The 24,015-nt window shown below is 42.0% G+C and overlaps 1 protein-coding gene across 1 annotated transcript in view; it reads right to left on the bottom strand.

Annotated features, from left to right (window-relative positions):
- The window catches only part of LOC307049470 (uncharacterized protein C10orf67, mitochondrial), a gene marked incomplete at its 5' end in the record, with an annotated part of 113,038 nt that extends 91,966 nt beyond the window's left edge, over positions 1-21,072 (bottom strand). The window contains 5 exons of the mRNA XM_079699049.1: positions 164-238; positions 2,157-2,300; positions 8,967-9,087; positions 19,279-19,345; positions 20,748-21,072. Coding sequence (XP_079555175.1) covers positions 164-238; positions 2,157-2,300; positions 8,967-9,087; positions 19,279-19,345; positions 20,748-21,072 — 732 coding nt within the window. The remainder of the gene's footprint in view (positions 1-163; positions 239-2,156; positions 2,301-8,966; positions 9,088-19,278; positions 19,346-20,747) is intronic.
- Positions 21,073-24,015: the final 2,943 nt, after the last annotated feature.

Here is a 24,015-nt window from a genome sequence, read left to right as displayed (position 1 = left end):
CTATCTGTCACCATAAAGTGTTATTTTGGTCAGTTTAAAGTAAGCATGAACAGTCTTAGACCTTCAAAGCTAAAATCGCTGACTGGGAACCCACGGTGAGCCCCACCCTGGGCACTCACAAGATACCAAGCCAGTTTCACCCACGATGGCACTCAAAACTCACCTGGTACCTTCCTCTGATGGTAGCTATGGCATCGGCCAGCTGCTGATTGTAGCATTTTCTTAAGGTATCCTCATTCTGCAAATGAAAAATAAATACACCGAGCACCACAATGTATTTCCAAATGCAACTCTCACACCTACAAGGGAAGGGCTCAGTATAAAACCATCATTCAAATCATATGCTGTCTCAAAAACTTCACTTTATAATCATTTCCCCTATGCTTACAGCTAATACAACACATTCCATTTTCACTTACACTGAACCAAAAGCAACAGAGAGCTCATATGGATAAAATAAATACAGATAACATGAACATTTTCTCTCATCTTCCATATCATAGTCTTTTTAATGTCTTAGAACTGCTTATAAAATAGTGAAATCGGGGGATGGGATAAGTTGGGAGATTGGGATTGACATATATACACTACTATGTATAAAATAGATAACTAATGAGAACCTAATGTATAGCACAGGGAACTCTACTCAGTGCTCTGTGGTGACCTAAATGGGAAGGAAATCTTTAAAAGAGTGGATATATGTATACGTATAACTGATTCACTTTGCTGCACAGCAGAAACTAATACAACATTATAAAGCAACTATACTCCAATAAAAATTAATTAAAAAATAAAATAAAATAGTGAAATCTATTTGGAGTTCACATCCTCTTCTGGTCCTGGTATTTTTGGATGAATTATGCTCATGCAAAGACATCTAGGGCCACTAATCCACAAACTAGAGTCATTTTCTGATTAATCAAATTATTTGATCCTATCTGTTATGGATAACAATGCAAGATAGTACATTAAAAAATACTCTTGTATGGAATCTAAAAAAAGGAAAAAGAGTTCTGAAGAACCTAGGGGCAGGACAGGAATAAAGACGCAGATGTAGAGAATGGACTTGAGGACACGGGGAGGGGGAAGGGTAAACTGGGACGAAGGGAGAGAGTGGCATGGACGTATAGACACTACCAAACGTAAAATAGATAGCTAGTGGGAAGCAGCCACATAGCACAGGGAGATCAGCTCGGTGCTTTGTGACCACCTAGAGGGGTGGGATAGGGAGGGTGGGAGGGCGATGCAACAGGGAGGGGATATGGGGATATATGTATACATATAGCTGATTCACTGTTATACAGCAGCAACTAACACAATACTGTAAAGCAATTATACTCCAATAAAGATGTTAAAAAAAATACTCTTGATTCTGGTATCAGTTTTGATTCTAGCATGGAGTGTAAACCACCAATGGGCTTTAGAGTCAGGATTGGATTTCAATGTCACTGTGACATTTACTATCTGTCTGACTTTAAGCAAGTGACTTAACCTTGGTGGCTCAGTTTCCTTATCTGCAGAGCAGGGATAAGAGGATTTCCACTTAGGGATTGTTGAGGGACTTAAAGAGGAAATGCATTAAAAGGTACTTTGAATGGTGGGGTCAACAACACGTGGGTGTTTTGTTTTATAGCAGAAAAATAACACTGATGCCTGTTCTTAATGACAGATAAATATGATAACCTGATCAAAGATTTTAGGAAATTCCTCAGAGCAGCAGAGTTTTCATGTCTTTGGCTCCTACGGAGCCATTAAAACACAAGTCATATAAAACTGTAGTTAAGGGCTGAAATTCAAGCATTAAACTGTCTGGCCTGGAACCTAAACCCTGATGGTTTTTTAACTGGTGACCTTGAGCAAGTGAATTAACCTTTCTGTGCCTCGGTTTCCTCATCTGTAAAAGGGGTATAATAATTGTACCTACTTTGTCAGGTTAGTCATGAGCCTTAAATGAGTTCATACACAGGGTACTCACAAAAGTTTCTGCACATAGTAAAGCTATAGGTACCATACAGCTTTATGTAGTCATCACATGAGACATAACACATACAAATTAAATTGCCCTCATAAGTTGCTAAGCTAAAAACTGTAGTACCTACACATCTAAACACAAAATTAATCCACATACGAAACAGAGGAAATGAGAGAACTTCTACCTGTTGGTAACGTTTTTCAATTGTCAGGATCCTGTCATGTAGAGAAGTGAAGAGTCTGCAAGATTCCTCTTTAAGACGGTCCTCAAACTTCAGTTGAATCAATTGTTTGAGGAACCCAAAATCCACCTGAAGAGATTTAACAATCTAAAAATGGAAAAACATATGTTATTGTAGAGAGTGAGGGCCCTCTGTGTAAAGATTCCAGCACCTGGTCTGGTCTGGGCAGATCACTTGGGCACCTGGGTCAGGGGCTTGTCCTGAATTGAAGATTACCTCTCCAAAGTCATGTACACTGGGGATTCCAGTTAATCTGCTAAACTAATACATGCTGATGGACGAAGGGAGAGGAGGTTCCCAGCAGTTTCCCACCATACAGAGTAAGTTATCCTTTGCCATGAATCAAAAAACGATTGAAAAAATGATTTTCAATATGTGATTTTCAGATCAGGAAAAATGGGTAAGAATCAACATTTGTTGTGAATTTACTAGCCAAGTACTTAAATATATAACCAATGTGTTGACTAACAACTGGTTGGTATCATCCAAACGCAATGTATTTTTGTCTCCCACTTTCTATTTAAAATGTATTCACTAGGACTTCCCTGGTGGTCCAATGGTTAAGAATCCGCCTTACAATGCAGGGGACGTGAGTTCGATCCCTGGTCAGGGAACTAAGATCCCACATGCCACGGGGCAGCTAGGCCCGTGCGCCACAACTACAGAACCCATGCACTCTGGAGCCCGAGCCACAACTAGAGAGAAGCCCATGCACCGCAACTAAGACCCAATGCAGCCCAAAATAAATAAATATTTAATTCAAAAAATAAAATAAAAAATAAAATGTATTCACTAGGTAATCTTCCCTCGCCCTGAATGGAAACTGTATGCAATTCCTACCCATTCTTGGGAACAGAAAGTCCCATCATCACTCAAAACACAGCCCGAAAGTAGCATTTAGAATGTGACACTTCCAACTTCATTCATAGGTAAGGCTGCTCCCTGCACTCCAGGCCAAGGGCAGTAACTGGCAGCTGCAGGTCTTTAAGGAAGAGAGTGGGATTCACTCTTGAGCTCTCTCCCCTCTTACCTCCTCCCCCCACACCCCAGCTGCTTCTCCACCACAGACAAGGCAGAAGGGATAAAGGGACACGGCTGTTCCTACCTGGCGGGGGGCTTCACCCTGGTCTGGTAGGGCAGGAGAACGGCCCTTCTTCCCTCGGGCACCAACACAGCTTCTCTAGAGGTTCCCGCTGCAGGTACCCTCTCTCCTGTGGATGCACAGGGACAAGCAGCTGCTTCTCTACTCCCGGTGATCACTGCTACTCCGCCCTCAGGCCCTATGAATCTAGAGTTTTACCCTTTCTTCTCCCTTCTGTTGGGGGCCCTCTGTCCTTCTCAATCCGTCAACTGGAGAGGACCCAGAATGACCCCAAGCTGGCGCTCTCTCTCTTTTTCTCAGAGGCCACATGTGGTCCACAAGAAACAATCACACAACCCTCACCCCAGCAACTCTGGCAGTGCCGACTGATCCCAGCTCAGCCGCTCCCCCTTCTTGCCCCAGCCCACGTTAGCTTCCTTGCACATGAATCGGCACCGGTCCTCTGAGTCTTCCAATAGCAGCAAACATATTTCAAGTTCCACAGAAGCCTGCCTTACTGGCTTTGGGCTGAGGAAGAGCCCTTCTGCTACCCCTCCCCCAGAAAGAGCATGGCAATAGTGTTTCCTAAAGAAACTGCTTCAGCAATTTTTCCCCCTGATCCCTGTTTTTATTATCCTTGGTCTGATTAAAGAGCTAAGAGTCATTGATCTGATGTGTAACGTTCTCTTCGTAAATTCTGCAAATGGGATCTCACACTCACTTCGGAATTTGATACCTGGCTACTAGCATGCTGGGAAGAAGCTCGATTTTAGCATCCTGATACTATGTGGAAGGTTTTATTTTGCAGTTGAGGATTCCAAGACTTTGAGAGGTTAAGTGACTAACTAGTCCATCATTACGTGGCCAGTAAGCGGAAGGTCCAGATTTGAACAGAGTTGTGACTGACTCATACTCCTTCTTTATACCATGTTGTCAACTTATGAAGGTTACTATTTTGAGAAATAATAAAAAAAAAAATTCTACTGCAAGTGAAAGCTTAACGAATTCCTTAAATTCCAGGGACAAGATGAAATGACTTTGCCTTTAGAAGATCCAGCCCTATATGGACGGCTTGTTCTGAAGAAGGGAGGGACAGGAATCCTGGTATGGTCAAATAAACTCCTACTGGCCTAAGACTCCCATGGATCACAATTTACAAGAGATGTACCTAAGATACAATGACACAGAACTGAGGTCAGTGTAGAAATAAGAAAGTTTTACCAGGCAAACAATGTCCCAAAGAATGTTACTATAGGTATATTAATATTGAACAAAACGGACAATATGTGTATGTGCATATAAGTATATATGCACACATGTACATATGTGTGTGTGGATATATATATATATGTATATACACACACTCAACAAATACAGGTTATTTTTAATTTCCCATTTCCATGGCACAATAATGAAGACTGAACTCACACAAAGCCTCAGGACAAGTTGCAACAAAGACCAAATAATTCATCTCACAAAGACTGTCCGCTGACAACGAAGCACTGAAGTTAAAACTCAGCAACATAATGGTAACTAAAGAGCATGCCTGGAGATCTAACCAACTTCTTATGAAACAATGGGCCAACTAAATAAATGGGAAATTGGAGCACTTAAACCTAAATACTAATAAAAATACCACATCTCAAAATTTGTGGGATGACGTTAAAGAAGTAATTAGTAGGACTATATTGTCTTAAATATTGTCATTTATACTGTCTTTAAATGCTTATGAGAGGAAAGAAGGGAGCCTCAGAATGAATGACCTGTAGGCATGGATAGCTAAGAGCCCTGTGTCCATCACACAGGTCCTTCCTGACTGAGACAAGCACGACTGTGTCGGCGCAGTAATGTGCCTCGCCAACACACTCACTCCTTCAGAACCCTTTGCAGTTAAAGGGGTCATGTGATGTAGTTAAGGCCAACGATAAATACGCTGGGGTTTTCGATGGAAAGTTTTTGCTTTTTCAGTAGAGCTACCACCACTCCATTCCACTTCTCCCCTATTCTCCTTCCTCTGTGAAATGCAGATGGAGGCTGGAAATGGAGCAGCCATCTTGTTACTGTGAAGTCAGAAATATGATAGCAAGATCCATGCACTAATGATGGACCTGTGAAAAGATAAAATGAACCTGGTACACAGATGACATCAGGGAGCTACTGCCCTAACTTGTAACTCCAGATATTCTAACCCAAGACTTCCTGTTAAGTCAATATAGTTGCACTGTCTGTACACAGAGCTATATGACATCCCAACTAATATCCAGATCCAGTTCACGGAATTAGAAAAAGAAAAACAGAGTAAACCCAAAGATAGTAGGAGGAATTAAATAAGAAAGATAAGAGGGACTTCCCTGGTAGCGCAGTGGATAATACTCCGAGCTCCCAATGCAGGGGGCCTGGGTTTGATCCCTGGTCAGGGAACCAGGTCCCACATGCATGCCACAACTAAGAGTTCGATGCCACAACTAAGAAGCCCACATGCTGCAACTAAGACCCAATGCAACCAAATAAAATAAACAAATATTTTAAAAACACATAAATAAGTAAATAATAAGGATAAGAAAAGAAATTTATGAACTAGAAAATAAAGATATGATAGATAGGATTAATAAATCCAGAAGTTGGGTCTCTGAAAAAAATTAATGAAATAGATAACACTGTCAGGATTCATCAAGAAAAAAGAGAGGAGGTATGAAGACCATATTAAGAATTTTTAAAGAAATATAACTACGGATACAATAAAGACCTAAAAACGATATGCAAAGACAATAATCAACACCATAACCAACAATTTGAATATTCTGTAGAAAAATATAACATCAAACCGACCCAAGAAGATTTAAGAAAACCTTAATATAATCATAACAAAACAACAATAGCAGTAAAAATAAGCAGACAGTTTTACATGCAAGTTCACACTGAAGAAATAGATACTTCCAATCTCAAGCCAGTAATTCCAGAGAATAGACTAGGGAACACTTCCCAACTCACTTTATGACAATACTATAACCTTGCTACCAAGACTGAACAACAATAGCATAAGGAGAAAAGAAAATTATAGGACAACCTCACTTACGAACACAGATGGAAAACAATCCTTAGTAAAACAGCAGCAAATAATGCAATGCAAAAGGAAATATTATAGTCCAGTTGGGTTCGTTCCAGGTTTACCATCAAAAAATCAAATTTCTTCACATCATCAGATAAAGGAGAAAAACCGTATGACTGTACGACCATCTCAACAGATCCATGAAAAGCATTCAAATCCAGCCATTCATGATTTTTTTTTAAAAAATGCCTCTCACTAATTTGAAATAAAGAAACATCCTTAATCTGATTTAAGCATATTGCATCAGATTTTGGTTCAGCTATATTAAAAAATCCAAATAACAGAAGCATAAAAGAGAGGTAAGTTTACTTCTCTTTCACTAGGTGGTGAAAATGACCCAAGATCCTTCTATCTCCTTAGTCTTCTGTATACCTCAAAATCATGGTGTAACTGGTAGCATCCATGGTCTAGGCACTGAAGTAAAAAGAGGAAGGCAAGAAAGAGAGGAAGGAAAGAGGGACGGGATGAGGAAGAAGTAAAGTGGCAGACAGTGCATCGGAACTGTGCCTTAAAGGTTGCCCAAAGCGGCCACCCAATATTTCCACCTAAATTCTACTGACCAGAACTTACTCATGTGGACGCTAGTTGCAAAGGAATAAAGTTATAACACTTTTCTGAAGGCATAAAAGAAGACAATAAATTGGGACATACGTGGGAAAAGAGACATCCTCAAAAGTGGGAGTGTAAATTGGTATAATTTCTATGCAGGGCAACTTGGCAACATCCTTCACAATGATTAATGCATGCATCCTCTGACTCAGACATTTCACTTTTAAGAATTTACATCCCAGTTTTACTGGCATGTGAGTATGAACAGAATTATTCATTGCAGTGAAAGATCTGAAACGACTAAAAAATGATGTCCATCAGTAGGAGGATAGCTAAATAAATGATGCCAGTTTGTGATACAATGTACTTATAAAATAGATGAGGAAGCTCTTTATGTACCAACGTACATAAATGATTTCCAAGTTATGTTGTTAAGTGAAAAAACAGAAGCAAAGCAACCTAAAGTATTTGTAGTAGTATGCCACCCTATGTCACAGTTTTATTGATTAGGACTTTTTTTTTTTTTTTTAAACAGTGGTTAGTAACTTTGTTTTTTTTAAGCTATACTTTTTGTTGTTGTTGTTGTTTTTTAAAATTTATTTCTTTTATTATTTTTTATTTTGGGCTGTGTTGGGTTTTCGTTTCTGTGCTAGGGCTTTCTCTAGTAGTGGCAAGCGGGGGCCACTCTTCATCGCGGTGTGCGAGCCTCTCACTATCGCAGCCTCTCTTGTTGCGGAGCACAGGCTCCAGACGCGCAGGCTCAGTAGTTGTGGCTCACGGGCCTAGTTGCTCTGCGGCATGTGGGATCTTCCCAGACCAGGGCTCGAACCCGTGTCCCCTGCAGTAGCAGGCAGATTCTCAACCACTGCACCACCAGGGAAGCCCAGGACTTTTAATAATAACTCTTGATATCTAATGTGTATGAAATGTTCTGTTTCTTTACAATCAAAAAAGCCCCAAAGCTTTGCTGTACAGAGAAATAAACACAACATTGTAAATCAATTATACTTCAATAAAATTAAAAAAAAATTTTTTTTAAAGCCCCAAAGGAAATATGATAGAATATGGAGATATGAAAAAGCTGTATGGTAGTATAGGGGAGCAAAATCTGCCACCTCAAAGTGTGTCTCTTTCGCATGAGGATTTATTTAGGCTGATTATTGTTAAGGCCCCAAAGACTCAGGAAGAACCTTTGACATTCCCCATAACTTCCTAGAAGAATGTAGATAGAGGACCTGTTCCAGGAAGGGAGCTAGCACCATAGATAACTATAGTATAATATGCGCTAGCTGTGTAGACCGGGAGGAACCTAACAAAGTCAGTTAAAATTCGTCTCTGTGTCCCACTGTCTCTCTGCATGGCCCAGCAAACATTTGTTTACCAAATATTTGCTTTTCCATCTTCATGTGAATTGTCTTCCTCTCCTACAAAGTCCCAAACCACTATCCTCAACATCCTCTTTTGTCTTTAGCTGAAGGTGAGAGCTTTGGCTATTTTGGCAAGTTACTCAGTTTTCCTGGGTCTCTCCCACATATAAGTTATTAAATTTTTGTTGGATTTTTTCCTGTTAATCTGTCTCATGTCAATTTAATTCTTAGACCAGCCAGAAGAACCTAGAGGAACAGAGGAAAATTTCTTCCTCCCTGACCATGGGTGACACAGTTATTCACTACTGTATATTATTCTTGACATTTTTCTATATGCCAAAAATATTTTGTAATTTTTTAAAATATCCTAAATAGTAAATGTTCACAGATGTCAAAAGAATTCTAAAGAGAGTAAGAAAACATTTCACTAAACAAGTTAACATATATAAGCATGACATAAATATGACACAAATAGAAGTAGTAGTTTATACTAATAATTTTAAAAAACACAACTGTCATCCAACTCAGTGTGTAAAAGATACTAATATTTTTAAAATGTTAATCATTTCAATTCTGTCAAGGAAAGACATAAAGGCAAATAGTACCCACAAATTACCTCAGAAGTTTCAAAATAAATCCAGATTTACCTCCACTAGCTTTTGTGTAGATGAACTCAACTCTTTTAATGGCAAAATCTCACTGGAATCTGTTTGAGTAGCATGGTCTGAGCTGAAAAAGCCAACCTTCAAATCATCTGAAATGTTAAATCTGAAAAAGAAAAAAAAGGGAGGACAGAGAGATTAACTGTGGTTTATATAATAGATATTTCCTTAAAAATATATTTAGTGAGCATATTTCATGCAAATCATATTTTACAGATTCAAAGGACTGGTGAAGTGAGGAAACCACTGAATTATCTTCTCATGACTAGGGGTTTTCCCCAGGACTCTGCTGGATTATCAGATTCCCTGGACACTAGCACATTGCTCCACTGATACTCATCTTGTTTCCATTTTCTGAGACATGACCAATTTATGAGCCTACTTTTAATATCTTATTTACGTTTTATGTGTGCTTCTGCTTGAAGCCATTATAAATTATGCACGGGCACAGCAAGCAAAATTACTTTTAGATAGAGGTTCTCAAAGTGTGGTGTGAGGAACCCCTGGAGGTTCCAGGACACACTTTCAGGGAATCCACAGGTCAAAATTATTTTCATAACAATATTAAGGTTCTATTTGCCTTTTCCATTATCATTCTCTCACAAGTGTTCAGTGGAGTTTTCCAGAGGCTACAGGTTATGTGACTGGATGACAGATTGAATGCAGAAGCTGACAGGAGAATTCAGCTATGTTCCATTAAGTCAGGCATTGAGAAGACTTGCAAAAATGTAAAACAATGACACTATTCTCATTAAAGTTTTTGCTTTGAAAAATAGAGTTCATTTTTCTTTAAAATACATCATTTATACTAACACAGAATTGGTTTATCATTATTTTAAACGTCTCTCCTTTAAAATTTCTAATATGGTAACTCTGAATAGATATAACATAGACTAAAGCTCTTTGAGGGACCCTATAATTTTTAAGACTGTAAAGAGGTCCTGAAACCAAAAGATTTGAGAACTTCTTCTTTAAGATAATCACACCACTGTACTATATTTGATTTTAAACAGAATTCCCCCAAAAATCTAAGTAGGAGCAAGTATTTGTAATGTTCTCCTACAGACTTTTAACTACAGGCATCTCAGACTGTAACAAGAAGGCCAGTTTTCTGGATGTACTCTCTCTGTCAATTTGACCAAACTTACCACAACTATTGGTTTCTAAAATGTCAGGTAAAAAAAGAGAGCCATGAAAGCTCAAGTAGAATTCCCAGACTTTTCAGTGCAGGCTCTGTAGACAGAGAGTCTGTGTTTCTACCCCCTCACTTGTCTGCTGACCAGGTGTGGCAGACTGTGATTGGGGGCACCCCATGGCAAGCCCTCTCTTTTTACCGCTGGCAGAGCCTCAGATTTATCTCCCATGGAACTCAGGGGAGGGTGATCATATTCCCAGTATCAAGGGTAACCCTCGTCTGGTCTCAGCCCACCACAGTGATCCCATTCTTCTGGTCAGATATTTTAGGGCTGGGTGTGGGACTCAGTTCCGCTGAGTGTGACAGGAGAAAAGATCTGTCGGGGGCTTGTGGGAAAGCTTTTTACACAGAAGCACCAGGGAGAGGCTTCCTCTATGACCCTGGACATTGCCACGTGTGGAAATGAGGCCAGGAACTGGCACAGTCATCTGGTGACCACAAGAGGGGCCAGCCAGAGGGCAAAGCCAGTGCACAGATGACAAGCTTTTAAAAAGATGGAAATAATTTTGACTGCTGACTTTGTTTAGCCATTGACTCAACTCTGACACTCATCACACTTCTGGTCTTCCTGGAATGTCATACAATAAATCAACAATTTGTGAGAGTTTCTGTCAACCACAGCTGAAAGCATCCTAACTGATATTCAGTGTGACATTATGTAAATTACTTACCTTTTCTGTGCCTTAGTTTCCTCTTATGCAAAATAAATAGTGCCTATTTCATAGAGTTATTGTCAGCATAGTGAGTTCAGAAGTACTCTGAATGGTGTATGTCACACAGTAAGCCTTCACGAAATGTTACCTATTTTTGGTGCTGTGACAGTAGTTGTTGCTATCACCACTATGTTTTGAAAATATCACAGTTTTAAAAATCATATGCAGAGAACACTACAAAAGCATAGCAATATTCAACCAAGAAAGGCTAAATTTAAATATTTTTACATTTTGATATTCACTACACTGTAATGATTTTCAACTAATCCCACTAAATTTTCAACTAACCTTCCGCACACCCATCAATATTATACTGATGACAGACCTAGTCCACAGCATTATTCAAAGCAGAGGGAGCATTCGTAATGCTGTACATCTCAATGTCAATGAAAATTTCTAGTGTTTTCCCACAAAAAATTGTATTTTAGATTTGGCCTACTTCCTTTTAGGAGGCTATTTTTTTCTGACTAACACAGTACCTTTGGGAGAGGCAATCTCCATTGGCCCAAGGGTCCCTGCATGTTCCTTCTGGGCATGCCAAGAAATACAAAGGCCCTGATCACTCTTTCCTTGGGCCACTCCTGAGTTGCGTTTGCAGTGAGCAACCTTGAAGGATGAGGTAATGCCTTTCCCCTGCCAAGAAGCAGGCTTGCTATTCCTTACTGAAAAAGTGGAACCCCCCAAACTCAGGGATCCTCTCCTTTAATACAACTCACTACTGTGTATAGGCACCCACGGTAGGTCTTTTGTGACACCCTCATGGAACTGAGGGGGCATGGGGAACCAATGCAAATAAACATGAATCACTAATACTGTTTTTGCCATGAGGAAGTCCTTTGTCTCTGACCCAGGAGTCATGTCTTCTGCCAACAGCCATGAAACAGTAACAAGCAAACGTATTAGCTTGTAAGGAGGGTAAGATCTCACACACTGCAGAGTCCTTGACAAGTACCTGACCCATAAAATCCTCTTGATAAATGCTTGTTGTATTCAATTCCTTAAAAAAAAAACCAAAAAAACTAAGATATAGCAATTAACTGAAAAGATCACCAATATTTAAGGCTTTGTCTATCTAAAATCTATAACCATTTTTGAAAATAACTTCTGAAAACCACTACTAAATTATAATCACTATGTTAAAATTAAATATGTATAATATTGTACTGAACTATAGAAATGGATGAATCATATGATCAAGTATGATAAAAAAATTTTAATGTACTTTTTCTTCTTTTTTTTTTTTGTGGTACGCGGGCCTCTCACTGTTGTGGCCTCTCCTGTTGCGGAGCACAGGCTCTGGACACGCAGGCTCAGCGGCCATGGCTCACGGGCCCAGCCACTCCGCAGCATGCGGGATCCTCCCGGACCGGGGCACGAACCTGTGTCCCCTGCATCGGCAGGCAGACTCTCAACCACTGCGCCACCAGGGAAGCTCTAATGTACTTTTTAAAGCAATTTATAACAAATAGGAGAAACCAACTTTTAAGTGGTGATGACATAAAATTTCAGGGAAAATGTTCTTGGTACTTTTCAAAGCTGACAAATGTTGATGACAAACTGTCCATGTGGTAAATTTTTTTCTAGAATATGTGTTTTAGAAATTTTAACGAAATTCTTTTATGATACATTTGGGAATCTTTTAAAACATGAAATAAAAATAAAATCATTATACTTCTGAACAAGTGTCCCACAAAATATAGATAATAAACATTTCCTAAAATGACTGCATCTCCAAATCTTTTGTCATTTTCATCTATCATTCCCATTGTTCTAAAACTCAGGTTGTACCACTACCCCACTACGGAGGACTTTGATAGCCTTCCCCTGCTTAAGAAAATGAAACCCAATCTTCTTATTCTGACCTCCAAAATATGCAGGCAAACTACTTTTCGGAGCTTCGTGCGTTTAACAAAGAATAACTGAGTACCTACTATTTGCCAGGCACTATTTTTGGCACCAAGGATAACAGCAGCGGACAAGGCAAAGGTTTTGTTCTCGTGGAACTTACAGTCTAATGGGAGACAACCAGTAAACAAGTAAACAAAAACATGTTACATATTCTGAGGTAGTGTTAAGCCTCATCTCTCATTAAGTATACCCCATGTGGGCTTCCCTGGTGGCGCAGTGGTTGAGAGTCTGCCTGCCAATGCAGGGGACGCGGGTTCGTGCCCTAGTCTGGAAGATTCCACATGCTGTGGAGAGGCTGGGCCCGTGAGCCATGGCCGCTGAGCCTGCGCGTCCGGAGCCTGTGCTCTGCAATGGGAGAGGCCACAACAGTGAGAGGCCTGCGTACCGCAAAAAAAAAAAAAAAAAAGTATACCCCATGTACCATCTCATCTGTCACACATCTTCCTGTTAAAAGTTCCCAAAATACATCTGTACCTCAGCCTAGGACAAAGTTTCCCTACAGTTCTACCTATCAAAACCATACGTAGTCACTTTCTTTTCCATGTTCCTTTTCCTTCCCTTCCCTTCCCAGAGGACAGGAATCAACATGGTGGCCAATGAGATGGGTCAATTGTTCAATGATGAAAAAGCTTGGGAGCCACGCAGAGGAGAAGGCCAACAGTTCCAGTAGCCAAGGATGGAGGGAAGTTGGGAGAACAGGGGCAGCAGCACAGAGGCAGCAGGCAGAGGAGAGAGCCCACATGGCTGGGAGATTGGATACATTGAACAAACGTGTAAATGTACTGAAGATGATAGAAGTCAAGTTCTTTAGTCCCCAAAATGATATTTACAAACTTAAGAAAAGAGTAGGCTAGAATATACCTTGAGACAATGTAATGGAATTGGAAGTTCTGGCATGAGGGCATGGTTTTATAATTATGTACGTAGATAGATAAATAGTTATAGGTACATATATGTGCATGTGAATGTGTGCATATATCATACATATGTACATATATTTATATACCTTTGTTTCTAGTTCTGTCCAATATGAGAGCCTAGAAGCAATGACACCCCAGTAACAATGAGCACACTGAACACTCAGATGTTGGTTTTTAAATACCATTCTGCACTAAAAGGAACCAGGGCTTCTTGGAAAAATGGCTGGTTCCAAAGCTGGGCTAACAAAAGTATAAAATGAGCCTGGAACATCTTGTTACTCCAGAAAGTGAGGAAATACTAAAAAAATGATGGGGACACCTGAGAATGACACAGAAACTAGATTGAAGAGATTCCCACTGGCCATATCTGGGACAATTTGAGCATCAAAATAAATGATGAGGGACTTCCCTGGTGGTGTAGTGGTTAGGAATCCACCTGCCAATGCAGGGGACACGGGTTCAAGCCCTGGTCCGGGAAGATCCCACATGTCTTGAAGCAACTAAGCCCATGTGCCACAACTACTGAGCCTGCGCTCTAGAGCCTGCAAGCCACAGCTACTGAGCCTCCATGCCACAGCTACAGAAGCCCACACGCCTAGAGCCCGTGCTCTGCAACGAGAAGCCACCACAATGAGAAGCCCGCACACTGCAACGAAGAGTAGCCACCACTCGCCCCAACTAGAGGAAGCCTGCGCACAGCAATGAAGACCCAATGCAGCCAAAAATAAATAAATAAAATAATTTAAATAAATAAATAAATGATTATAAAGTATCAGCTTACAACCTATTGAATGAAATATGAATCCAGCAGTCCACACTGACATAAATGAATGAATAAACAGATAAATGAGAATGGGAAGCTCTAGTAAATGTATTAGAAAAGAATGATGAAAACAGAATCACCATTTGGCAACCACCATAGAGGTGACTGATTAAGGTGGGAGTTATCAATGGCAGCTAGGGCTAAGCTTAGCTTAAAGGCTAAGGCTGGTCAGTGGAAGTGTTTGATTAGGAAAAGGATATTCTGTTGAAAAATTAAGAACAGGACTACTAGGACTTCCCTGGCGGTCCAGTGGTTAAGACTCCATTTCTCCAGCATTCCTGCCAAGAATGCATGACCTGAGTCTGGTTATAAGGAAACAGTAGATGGACCCAGGTAGAGCTGGTCATGCTACAGAATGTCTGTGCTTTTTGAAAAAGTGTCAAGGACATGAACAACAGGGAGAGGCTGAGGAACTCTTCCTGCTGAATATGTCTGAGGGGACAGGATAGCTAAAGACAACACACACTCCTAGATAGGATCCTGGACCAGAAAGGAAAGAAAGAGTCATCGCTGGTACACTTGGCACAGCTTGAAAGGGGCTTGTTATAGGGCTGTGCAATGTCAATCTGCTGATTTGAGAGCCGTGTTGGTCACGTAGGAAAGTATCCCTTCTAGGAAAAACACACTTGAATGCTTAGGAGTGATGGGAACCATGTCTATAGCTTGCTCTCAAAAGCTCCTAAAAAGACTGATAATAATGAATGTCTGACTGTTTGTATGTGTGTGTGAATGTGTACAGGGGGAGAGGAGGAAGAGGAGAGAGAGAACAAATATGGTAAAATGTTAAGAATTTTAGAATCTAGGTGAAGGGGATGTGGGAGTTCTTAGTTCTGTTCTGACAACTTTTCTGTAGATCTGAAATTATTTCAAAATAAACTATTTTTTAAAAGTCATGTGCACCCTTCAAGCAAGCTCAAATTTTACCAATTTCACCCAGTAAGAACTGTCAGTATGTTAGGCCTTAATGAACAATGAAATGTGAATTTGGAAGCAACATATACCACATTTGTGTGTGCTACTTCAACCCGTTTTCCAAGTCCCAAGTAAGGAGCCGACTTTTATTGGAGCCTAGAGTAAGAGAAATCTAGATTGCAGTGCAAGCTGCTCTTCCACTTGGACGTCACGAACCAGCAGATACACTGGGACTCTCAAGAGTGTCTGGAACAACCAGGTATGATCTGGTTGACCCTTTGGCGAACACCCATCACAAAATCGCAGCATAGACCTCTAGGATTTTGAAGTACATCTTATGCCGTCTTGTGTAGATGACTATCATCCTTTTGAGAAAAGAGCCTCTAGCTTGCTTCTGAGCCTTGCAACAGACTGAATGCCTAACCATGAGTCACCAGGTGACCTTATGGCCTGGGTTTCCCAGGACAAACTGGGTTTTATCTGAACCGCCAAACCATGAAGCTGGGCAAGGGCAGCTTCAATCTCTCATCAGGTGGGAGGGGCGCAGGCAGAAGGAAAGCAATTTATAGGAGTAAGTGGCCCTGTGCCTCTTCCCCCTCAATCCACAGCTATGGCCTCATGGGAAGTTCTGGATGATGAGCTGAGGAAGAAAAAACTCAAGCCTGGTTAACGATGGAGCTGCCACCAGAAGGTGGATACCTGCCGTCTTACAGTCTCACTCGGAGGTGACCCTGAAGAATAGTCATGAAGAAAAATCCTCCCACTGAACAGAACCTGAAGTAGTACATTTGGTTTACTACTTTTTCTGGATGAGAAATGGCCAGAACCACACATCTGTATTAATTTATGGGTAGTTGCTCAAGGCTTAACTGGATGGTCAGGAACTTGGAAGGAACAAGATTGAGAGACTGGTGACAAGCAAGTCTAAGGGAGAGTTCCATGGATGAGGCTTTAAGAATGGGTACGGCCTGTAAAAATTTTGTGCCCCATGTGAATGCTCACATATGATCCACTGCAGAAAAAGTGCTCAGTAATCAGGTAGGCAACAAGACACACCCTGTGGATATCAGTCAGTTTCCACAGCCATCCCAGTTCTCGCTCAATCGCCCTTCAACAAAATGGCCATGGTGGCAGGGATGGAGTTCAAAAAAATGGACTTCTCCTTACCAAGGCTGGCCTGACTGCTGCAAGCCCTGAGGGCCTAATCAGCCCACGTAGAGAGCCCATAATATGGCCATATTTACTAGTGAGGATAGCCAGCCACCTGGTGGCAGGTTGATAACATTGAACCTCTCCCATCATCCTCATTGGGACAGACATATACTGGATATGGATTTGCATTCCCTGACCATAACGCATCTAACAGAACTGAGGCAGGAGATAGATGGGCCCCAGGCTGAGCAGCTGGGGTTTGTCCCCTGTGGATAGATACTCCAAGTTGAAGAGGAGGAGGAGCTGAGCCCTGCCCAGATAAGAGGCCATATATTTCTCATTCTTGAGGTCAAGGAGACCCTCCTGACTATACAAGAGCAGAAAGGCTCCTTGGAGGTCAAAAGGGAGTGACGTCAACCTACGCACAGGCCTCTTCACTAGAATCCATCTTGGCTAAGAGATGCGTGCACGCAGGGGAGGACCCTGAGATAAAACAAATACGGACTCAGAACCAGGAAAAGCAAGTTGATTGGCCAAAGGAAACCCGGAAGAAATGCCCCATATAAGTGATTCAAACTACCACGAGGGCATGACTCTCTCTCTCTGAGGATGCCTGTGTGTCTATCCACACGTACTCTTTTTCCTCCTAATAAGCACTTTGTTTCACTACTTCCCATTTCTTTGTGGAAATTCACTTTCTGCAAAGCTGTACAGGCCAGGGCCTTGTCACTGGCCACTGTTCCCTGGTGGTCTAGTGGCTAGGATTTGGGGCTCTCACTGCCGAAGCCTGACTTTAATCTTTGGCCGGGAACCAAAATCCTGCTTCATGCCACTGCAGGCCAAGGCCACCTGAGATCAGAACCATCATCCATTGATTCACAGAAGGCCTTATCCACCATCATAACATTGGGCATGGCATCAGTTCTAATCAAGGTACTCTATTTCACAGCAAAAGAAGTACAGCAATGGACTCATGCCCATGGAATTGACTGGTCTTATAAGCAGATAAGGTAGGAGGGTTCATGAAGAAAGAGAGCCAGGCATGGCTTTCTTGACATAAGAGAAGCCATTTTTGGCCTAAGCCATTTTGTGATCTAAGCCTGGCCACAATGCTTGCCCTTGAACAGGTCTCCATAATTAATGACCTTACCGGAAGTGAGGGAAATGCAGGAACAAAGGAAATGCAGTCAAGAAACAACAGGTCAGTGACAAAACAGGGTCCTAGTTCCTCCTCAAGAGACATACATAATAATATATCTTTGAGTTCTGCAGGAACTAAGGCCCCCACCCAGGTGGAGGATGGAATGATGACGTTGACCCTCTTGACTTCAGTCAACTAAAGCTTGGACTCTGTCAACTTCTGCCCCAATTCTATGCTGAATTCTCCTCTACTCAAGTCCCTTCATGAATATGCATGTACCCTCAGCTTAAAACTTCCCCAATCTTGCTGTTTGGGGACACACTGCTTTGGGAAAGATCCCTGGTGTTCTCCTTACTTGCTGCAAGTAATAAATCATTCCTTCTCCCGATCTTTGGCTTGGTTGTGTCTTTTGGCTCAACACCCACCAAGAGGTGAACCCAGTTTTGGGGTAACAGTCTTATCACATATCCCATACCCAGTAGAGCCAACCTAGTGGAAAGGTAGAATGGCTTATTGAAGACTCAGTCATGGCAGTTGAGAGACAAATCCACGAAAGGATGTGGTTCTGTCTTATAGGATGTAGTACATGCTTTCAAAGGGGAGCAGAATTTGCCACCCCAAAATATGCCTCTTTGACATAAGGATTATCTTGAACTAGTTATTTTTAAGAAACTACAGGACTTCCCTGGTGGCGCAGTTGCTAAGAATCCTCCTGCCAATGCAGGGGAAGATCCCACAAGCCACAGAGCAACTACTACTGTGTTGCCACAACTACTGAGCCTGCGCTCTAGAGCCCGTGAGCCACAACTACTGAGCCCACGTGCCACAACGACTGAAGCCCGCGTGCCTAGAGCCCGTGCTCCGCAACAAGAGAAGCCACTGCAATGAGAAGCCCGGGCACCGCAACAAAGAGTAGCCCTCGCTCACCACAACGAGAGAAAGCCCATGCGCAGCAAAGAGGACCCAACACAGCCAAAAATAAATAAATAAATAAATTTATAAAATAAAATGGTAAAATATTTTAAAAAAAGAAAAGAAAGAAACTACACACACAGGAGAAGCTCTGAAAATGGAATAAAAGTTACCCTTTTGTATGAGACATTTACATTTGTAAGGAAAATCTCTGTTGTAAGCTTGTCTTCCTGGCTGTACCGGGAAGAGAATGACTAAATCTCTAGAAACTCTTATCAATGTAGAAGACGTGGACTTAAAGCTGCATAACAACCATCCCTTTGTTTACCGTGCTTTTCCTCGGAACCTCCCATAACTGGCTCCAACCTCACCCTCAACATCTTCTTTTGTGTTTAGCTGGAGATGATATTTAAGGTGGTGTCATGGGCCATTTCAGGGAGTTACTCAGTTTTCCTGGGTATCTCTCTTGTATACAGGAGGTATACATGTTATTAAACTTCTGTTGGTGGTATTTTTTTTTCTCCAGTTAATCTGTCTTTTTTTACAGGGTCGGGTCGGGGGGGCGCTCTCAGCCAGTGACATAGAAAGGGTAGAAGGAAAATTGTTAGGGGAACCACTGACTGAAACCGCCCACCCTGGCCAGACAAGGTAGTAGCCACTTGCATGAGTTTCTTGACAACAGGAGGTCCTGGTAAGGAACATGGAACTAACAAGCTACCACCACCCTGAAGAATTCAGGAAACGTCAGAAGGAGAGAGGAGATGCAAGCCCATATGTCCTACCAACCTCCCAGAATCCTTCTCGCTGGAATCCGTCTTGGCTGAGCGATGAGTGCACCACCAGGAAGGACCCTGAGTCAGAATGACTGGCCAGAGACAACCCGGAAACTAACCCCATTACCGTAGAACCCGAGACTGCAAGCCACGTGGCAGAGCAGTTCTCCTAGGGACTCTGACCCTGCTGCTCTCCACCCAGGCACCCCTTCCCAATAAAGTCTCTTGCTTTGCCAACACGTGCGTCTCCTCGGACAATTCATTTCTTAGTGTTAGACAAGAGTCCACTCCCGGGCCCTGGAAGGGGTCCCCCTTCCTGCAACAAAATTACTTTTCTTCCTCTACACTTTGAATCAGTACAAGACGCCATCTCTCCCACAGCCACAGGTCCAGAGATTGAGGGGTAAAAGGGGAAGAGGATCCTCTCACCCTTATACCTAATAATCCACCCCTAAAATCACTGCTTTCCTGTCCCAGCAACTTCATGAGCTGCTGGCTTGGAGGTCTTAGTTCCCAAGGGGAGAATGCTTCTACCAGGAAGCACAACAATGTTTCCACTGAATTAGATGAGAGTGAATTGAACTGGTACCTGGCCACACTGTGATCCTTACACCACTAAACCAAAGGCAGAGAAAGGGGGCACTCTACTGAAGTGATTAATTCGGATTATCAAGAGGAAAACAGGTTGTGGGTACACAGTGGAGTCCAGAACGATGTCTGGAACCCAGGAGTTTCTCTGGAGTAACTCTCAGCATTTCCATGTCCAACAGCAGAGATTAATGGAAAAATACAGCAACCCCCCCAAAACAAGACAGGACTTTTTAGGACTCAGGACCTTCAAGAATGACGAGATGGATCTCCCAGCTATGTACAGAACCTTGGCTTGCCTGTATCTTTCACCAAGTTCCTTGGCCACTCAAGAAGCCATGCCCATGTGAAATGGAGAAGCACCCTATGGTGCTTGCCCCCCATGTCCTCAGGCTGCATTTTGTCTGTGGAAAAACTTTAGCCAAAGAATAAGTTTAATCAGAGAAGTGAGAAAATGCAGAAACAGAGGAAAATAGTCAAAGGAGACCAAATAATAATAGTTTAGTCAGTAAGCAAAGTCAAGGACCTTCAGTTCCTCCTTAAGGGCTATAGGTAATATTCTGAGCCATATCCTGTGAGCTGTCTTATAGATACGGAAACCCTCACCAGGTGGAAGAAGTTAACTACGTGATGACCAGGCTGTAGCCATGACATAAGCTGCCACAATTGCAAGAATTGGCCTCAAAGAAATGGAAACAAACCGACCCTGGAACTGAAGATTAACTGTACCTAAAACAATCGAGATGACGCAGGTCAGACCACTGATGACCAATTTCAAGACGACTGTCAGAGCTGACTGCGCTGTTTCTGCAGGTAGCCGCCTTGCTCTGTCTATAAAGGCTCTTGCTTCCTGATTGTCGGAGTTGGATGGGAGTCGGCCTTCGAACAGGCGTCCACCCTCCCCGCCTCCAGTTGCGGGCCTCCGAAATAAAGCAACCTTTCCTTTCCTACCGACCCTTGTCTCTCGACAATTGGCTTTCCAGCAGCGAGCAGCCGGACCTTGGTAACACATGGACCAGCTCTTGTTACCAGGAAGAGCTAAATCAGACTCCATGTTGGATCTGTTTCTTTTATTTTAACCTTTGCTTCCCGTTGCTTTTGTTCACTAAAAGGATACTCTCTATACATAATGGCCTGCCTTGGGGAACCCTGCCCCTCTGCCTGAATGTTAAACAAAAGTGCCTTTGTTCAGGGAAACATCCTGACCCTGTCCACTTGTGAATGGCTACAAGAAACAAGAAATTAACACATCCCCTCCCTGAGGCTGGCCATTCCAGGAGATATTTGCAGGAATTATGGCCTTTTTACTTTACTTCCTCACCCCCTCCCCATCTCTGTTCCATCAAAGAAACTGGCATCCAAACCCTGATAAGATGGGGTTTTTTGGAGATATTAGTCTCCCATCTTTTCCGTCTGCGGCTTTCCGAATAAAGCCTCAACACCTTGTCTCCCGATTTACTTGCCTGTGGTACGGCGAGCACTCTGGGCAGCACCCTCTGGCAGGTGTCTCTACCACCAGCCGCATCCTCTCCCAAGAGGTCTTAATCTCAGCATTTGGTGGGGTGGGAGCCTGCTAAATCTTAGTCCCTTCTGTGCTTACACCTCCTCTGCCCTTGGGGTCACAGCTGCATTTGCATTCGCTACGACAATGCTGCTTAGGGTCTTTTATCACCTTTACCACCTTTTACTAGTTAAAAATCCTCTTTAATATTTAATAAGAAACGGGAAATGTTTGTTCCCTGTTCAAATACTGGTGAGGTTTCTGCCTCCTATTTGGACTCTGAGTGCTACATCAATACAATAAATACAAACAACAACCTAAACTTAACCTGTTTCTTTATATTCTGCAACACCTCCCATTTAACAGAACTCAGTGACTCACCCCTCCAGCCTGGAAATGCAATCCTTTACCCTTTCCAGCACCAAGCGGCTCCTTTTTACTACTCAGCTGCATTTTTCAATAAGCTTGACCACATATGTTCTTTCCTTTCTTCCCACTTTAAGCAAAAGATCTGTGGTAGGTGGTAAATTATGAATGTGAGTAGGTTTTATGATAAATATATAATGTTACATGTCAATTAGATCTCAAAACTAGAAAAAAAATAGAGGTGCAAAAAAAATAAAACCATCCCAAATACATATATCTTCAGGATATGATTTAGAAACTTGGAATCATGTTTGCAGCTATTCTGTCTGATGCCATAATATTATAGTAATACAGTATGATATTTTAAAACCAAGTTCAAGAATTTTATAGATACCTCCTCCAGGGTGTCTAGAAATAATATTAGTGCCTATTTACTGTGTTAAAGAAAGAGAAAAACACAGGCTCAAAATGGCATTACTCGTTCTAAAGCCCATGATACCAAATCTAGACTTAATACTTGACTTAACTGCAGTTTCAACCTTCCCCAGAAACGTAATCCTAATCAACCAGTCTGGAATTTTCTGGCAGCACCAAGAAGATAATCTGTCACGGGGGTGTGGGGGGCTCTCCATTCCGCCCCCAGAGGAAGAAGAGGCAATCTGCATGATAAAACCCCTGCCTTTCCCTTTCCCCAAAAAGATAAGCCCTAGCCTAAAAGCATTGCTTTCTTCTCTTTCACTAATAGCTTTTTCCTATAGAAACCTCCCATTTTGTACAACCCCCTTGGAGCACCCTTCTAATTGCTAGGCATAATGCTGCCCAATTCATGAATCACCCAATTAAACCAATTAGATCTTCAAATCCACTGGGGTGAATTTTGTTTTTTAACAATTGAATGCGGACTTCCCTGGTGGTGCAGTGGTTAAGAATCCACCTGCCACTGCAGGGGACCCGGGTTCGAGCCCTGGTCCCAGAAGATCCCCCACGTGCTGTGGAGCAACTAAGCCTGCGAGCCACAACTACTGAGCCCGCGTGCTGCAACTACTGAAGCCGCACGCCTAGAGCCCGCGCTCCGCAACAAGAGAAGCCACCGCAATGAGAAGCCTGCGCACCGCAACGAAGAGTAGCCCCTGCTGGCCGCAGCTAGAGAAAGTCCGCGCGCAGCAACAAAGACCCAACGCAGCCAAAAAAAAAAAAAAAAACACAATTGAACGCTTAACTTGTCCTACGTGCTTAGTCAAGATATACGTCTTGATACACACACACTTTCTTCTCAGGTTATCTACCTTTCTTGTTCTGAAGATATGGAAGCTGAGGCTCAAAGATTGTAAGTACAGTAAGTCCCCTAATACGAACCTTCAAGTTGCGAAGGTTAATCTAAAAATCACAAGCCTGGGAATTCCCTGGTGGTCCAGTGGTTAGGACCCCACGCTCTCACTGCCGAGGGTGCTGGTTCAATCCCCGGTTGGGGAACTATGATCCCGCAAGCCACATGGCATTACCAACAAAAAACAAAAAAAACAAAAAACCACAAGCCTGAAGTGACAGAGTCTTACCCTCCATCCCTAGTGAGAACAGGCCTATGGCTCTACTATCCCTAACTGGTCCTAACTTTTTGAGTGACTGATTTAGAAAGTTCTGGCTCATTCAGAATCTAAGTGAAACATGAAAGTTCATTCTTCAGCTTCCCATCAAATTCCAAATGTGTCTAATTTTAGATAACAACCCCTCTGCCTAGAATGGAAACCAACATCGCAACAAACTAAGTGGTTCCTACACAGTCCTTATTTACAGGTTTAACAATTTGATTTCTGAATAATAGCTTAGTTATTATGCATAAAATACAGTCTTGGAAAAATAGCAATTACAGGGGGTTTTTCAAACAAATTAGATAAAAAATTAACATGTTAACTTATAGAAAATAGATCCATGAATATTTATTAATAGAATGCAATGACACATCTCACTAAATCCTAGAATAATCTATCCTAACAAATGCTCATTAATGAATTAGTCAAAGAGAGTGGCATTAAGTGCACCAAACTTTCACTATGGTGTACTGCTCAATTTTAACTAAGGAAAATATTGCTTCCACCTTTTTCCTCTTCAAAGAGCACACAACTTTGATGT

Source organism: Hyperoodon ampullatus, assembly GCF_949752795.1.
Source record: "Hyperoodon ampullatus genome assembly, chromosome: 3".
NCBI classification, from domain to species: Eukaryota; Metazoa; Chordata; class Mammalia; order Artiodactyla; family Ziphiidae; genus Hyperoodon; species Hyperoodon ampullatus.
Note: the sequence above shows the minus strand (reverse complement) of the source record. Positions and strands in the feature narration are given on the sequence as shown.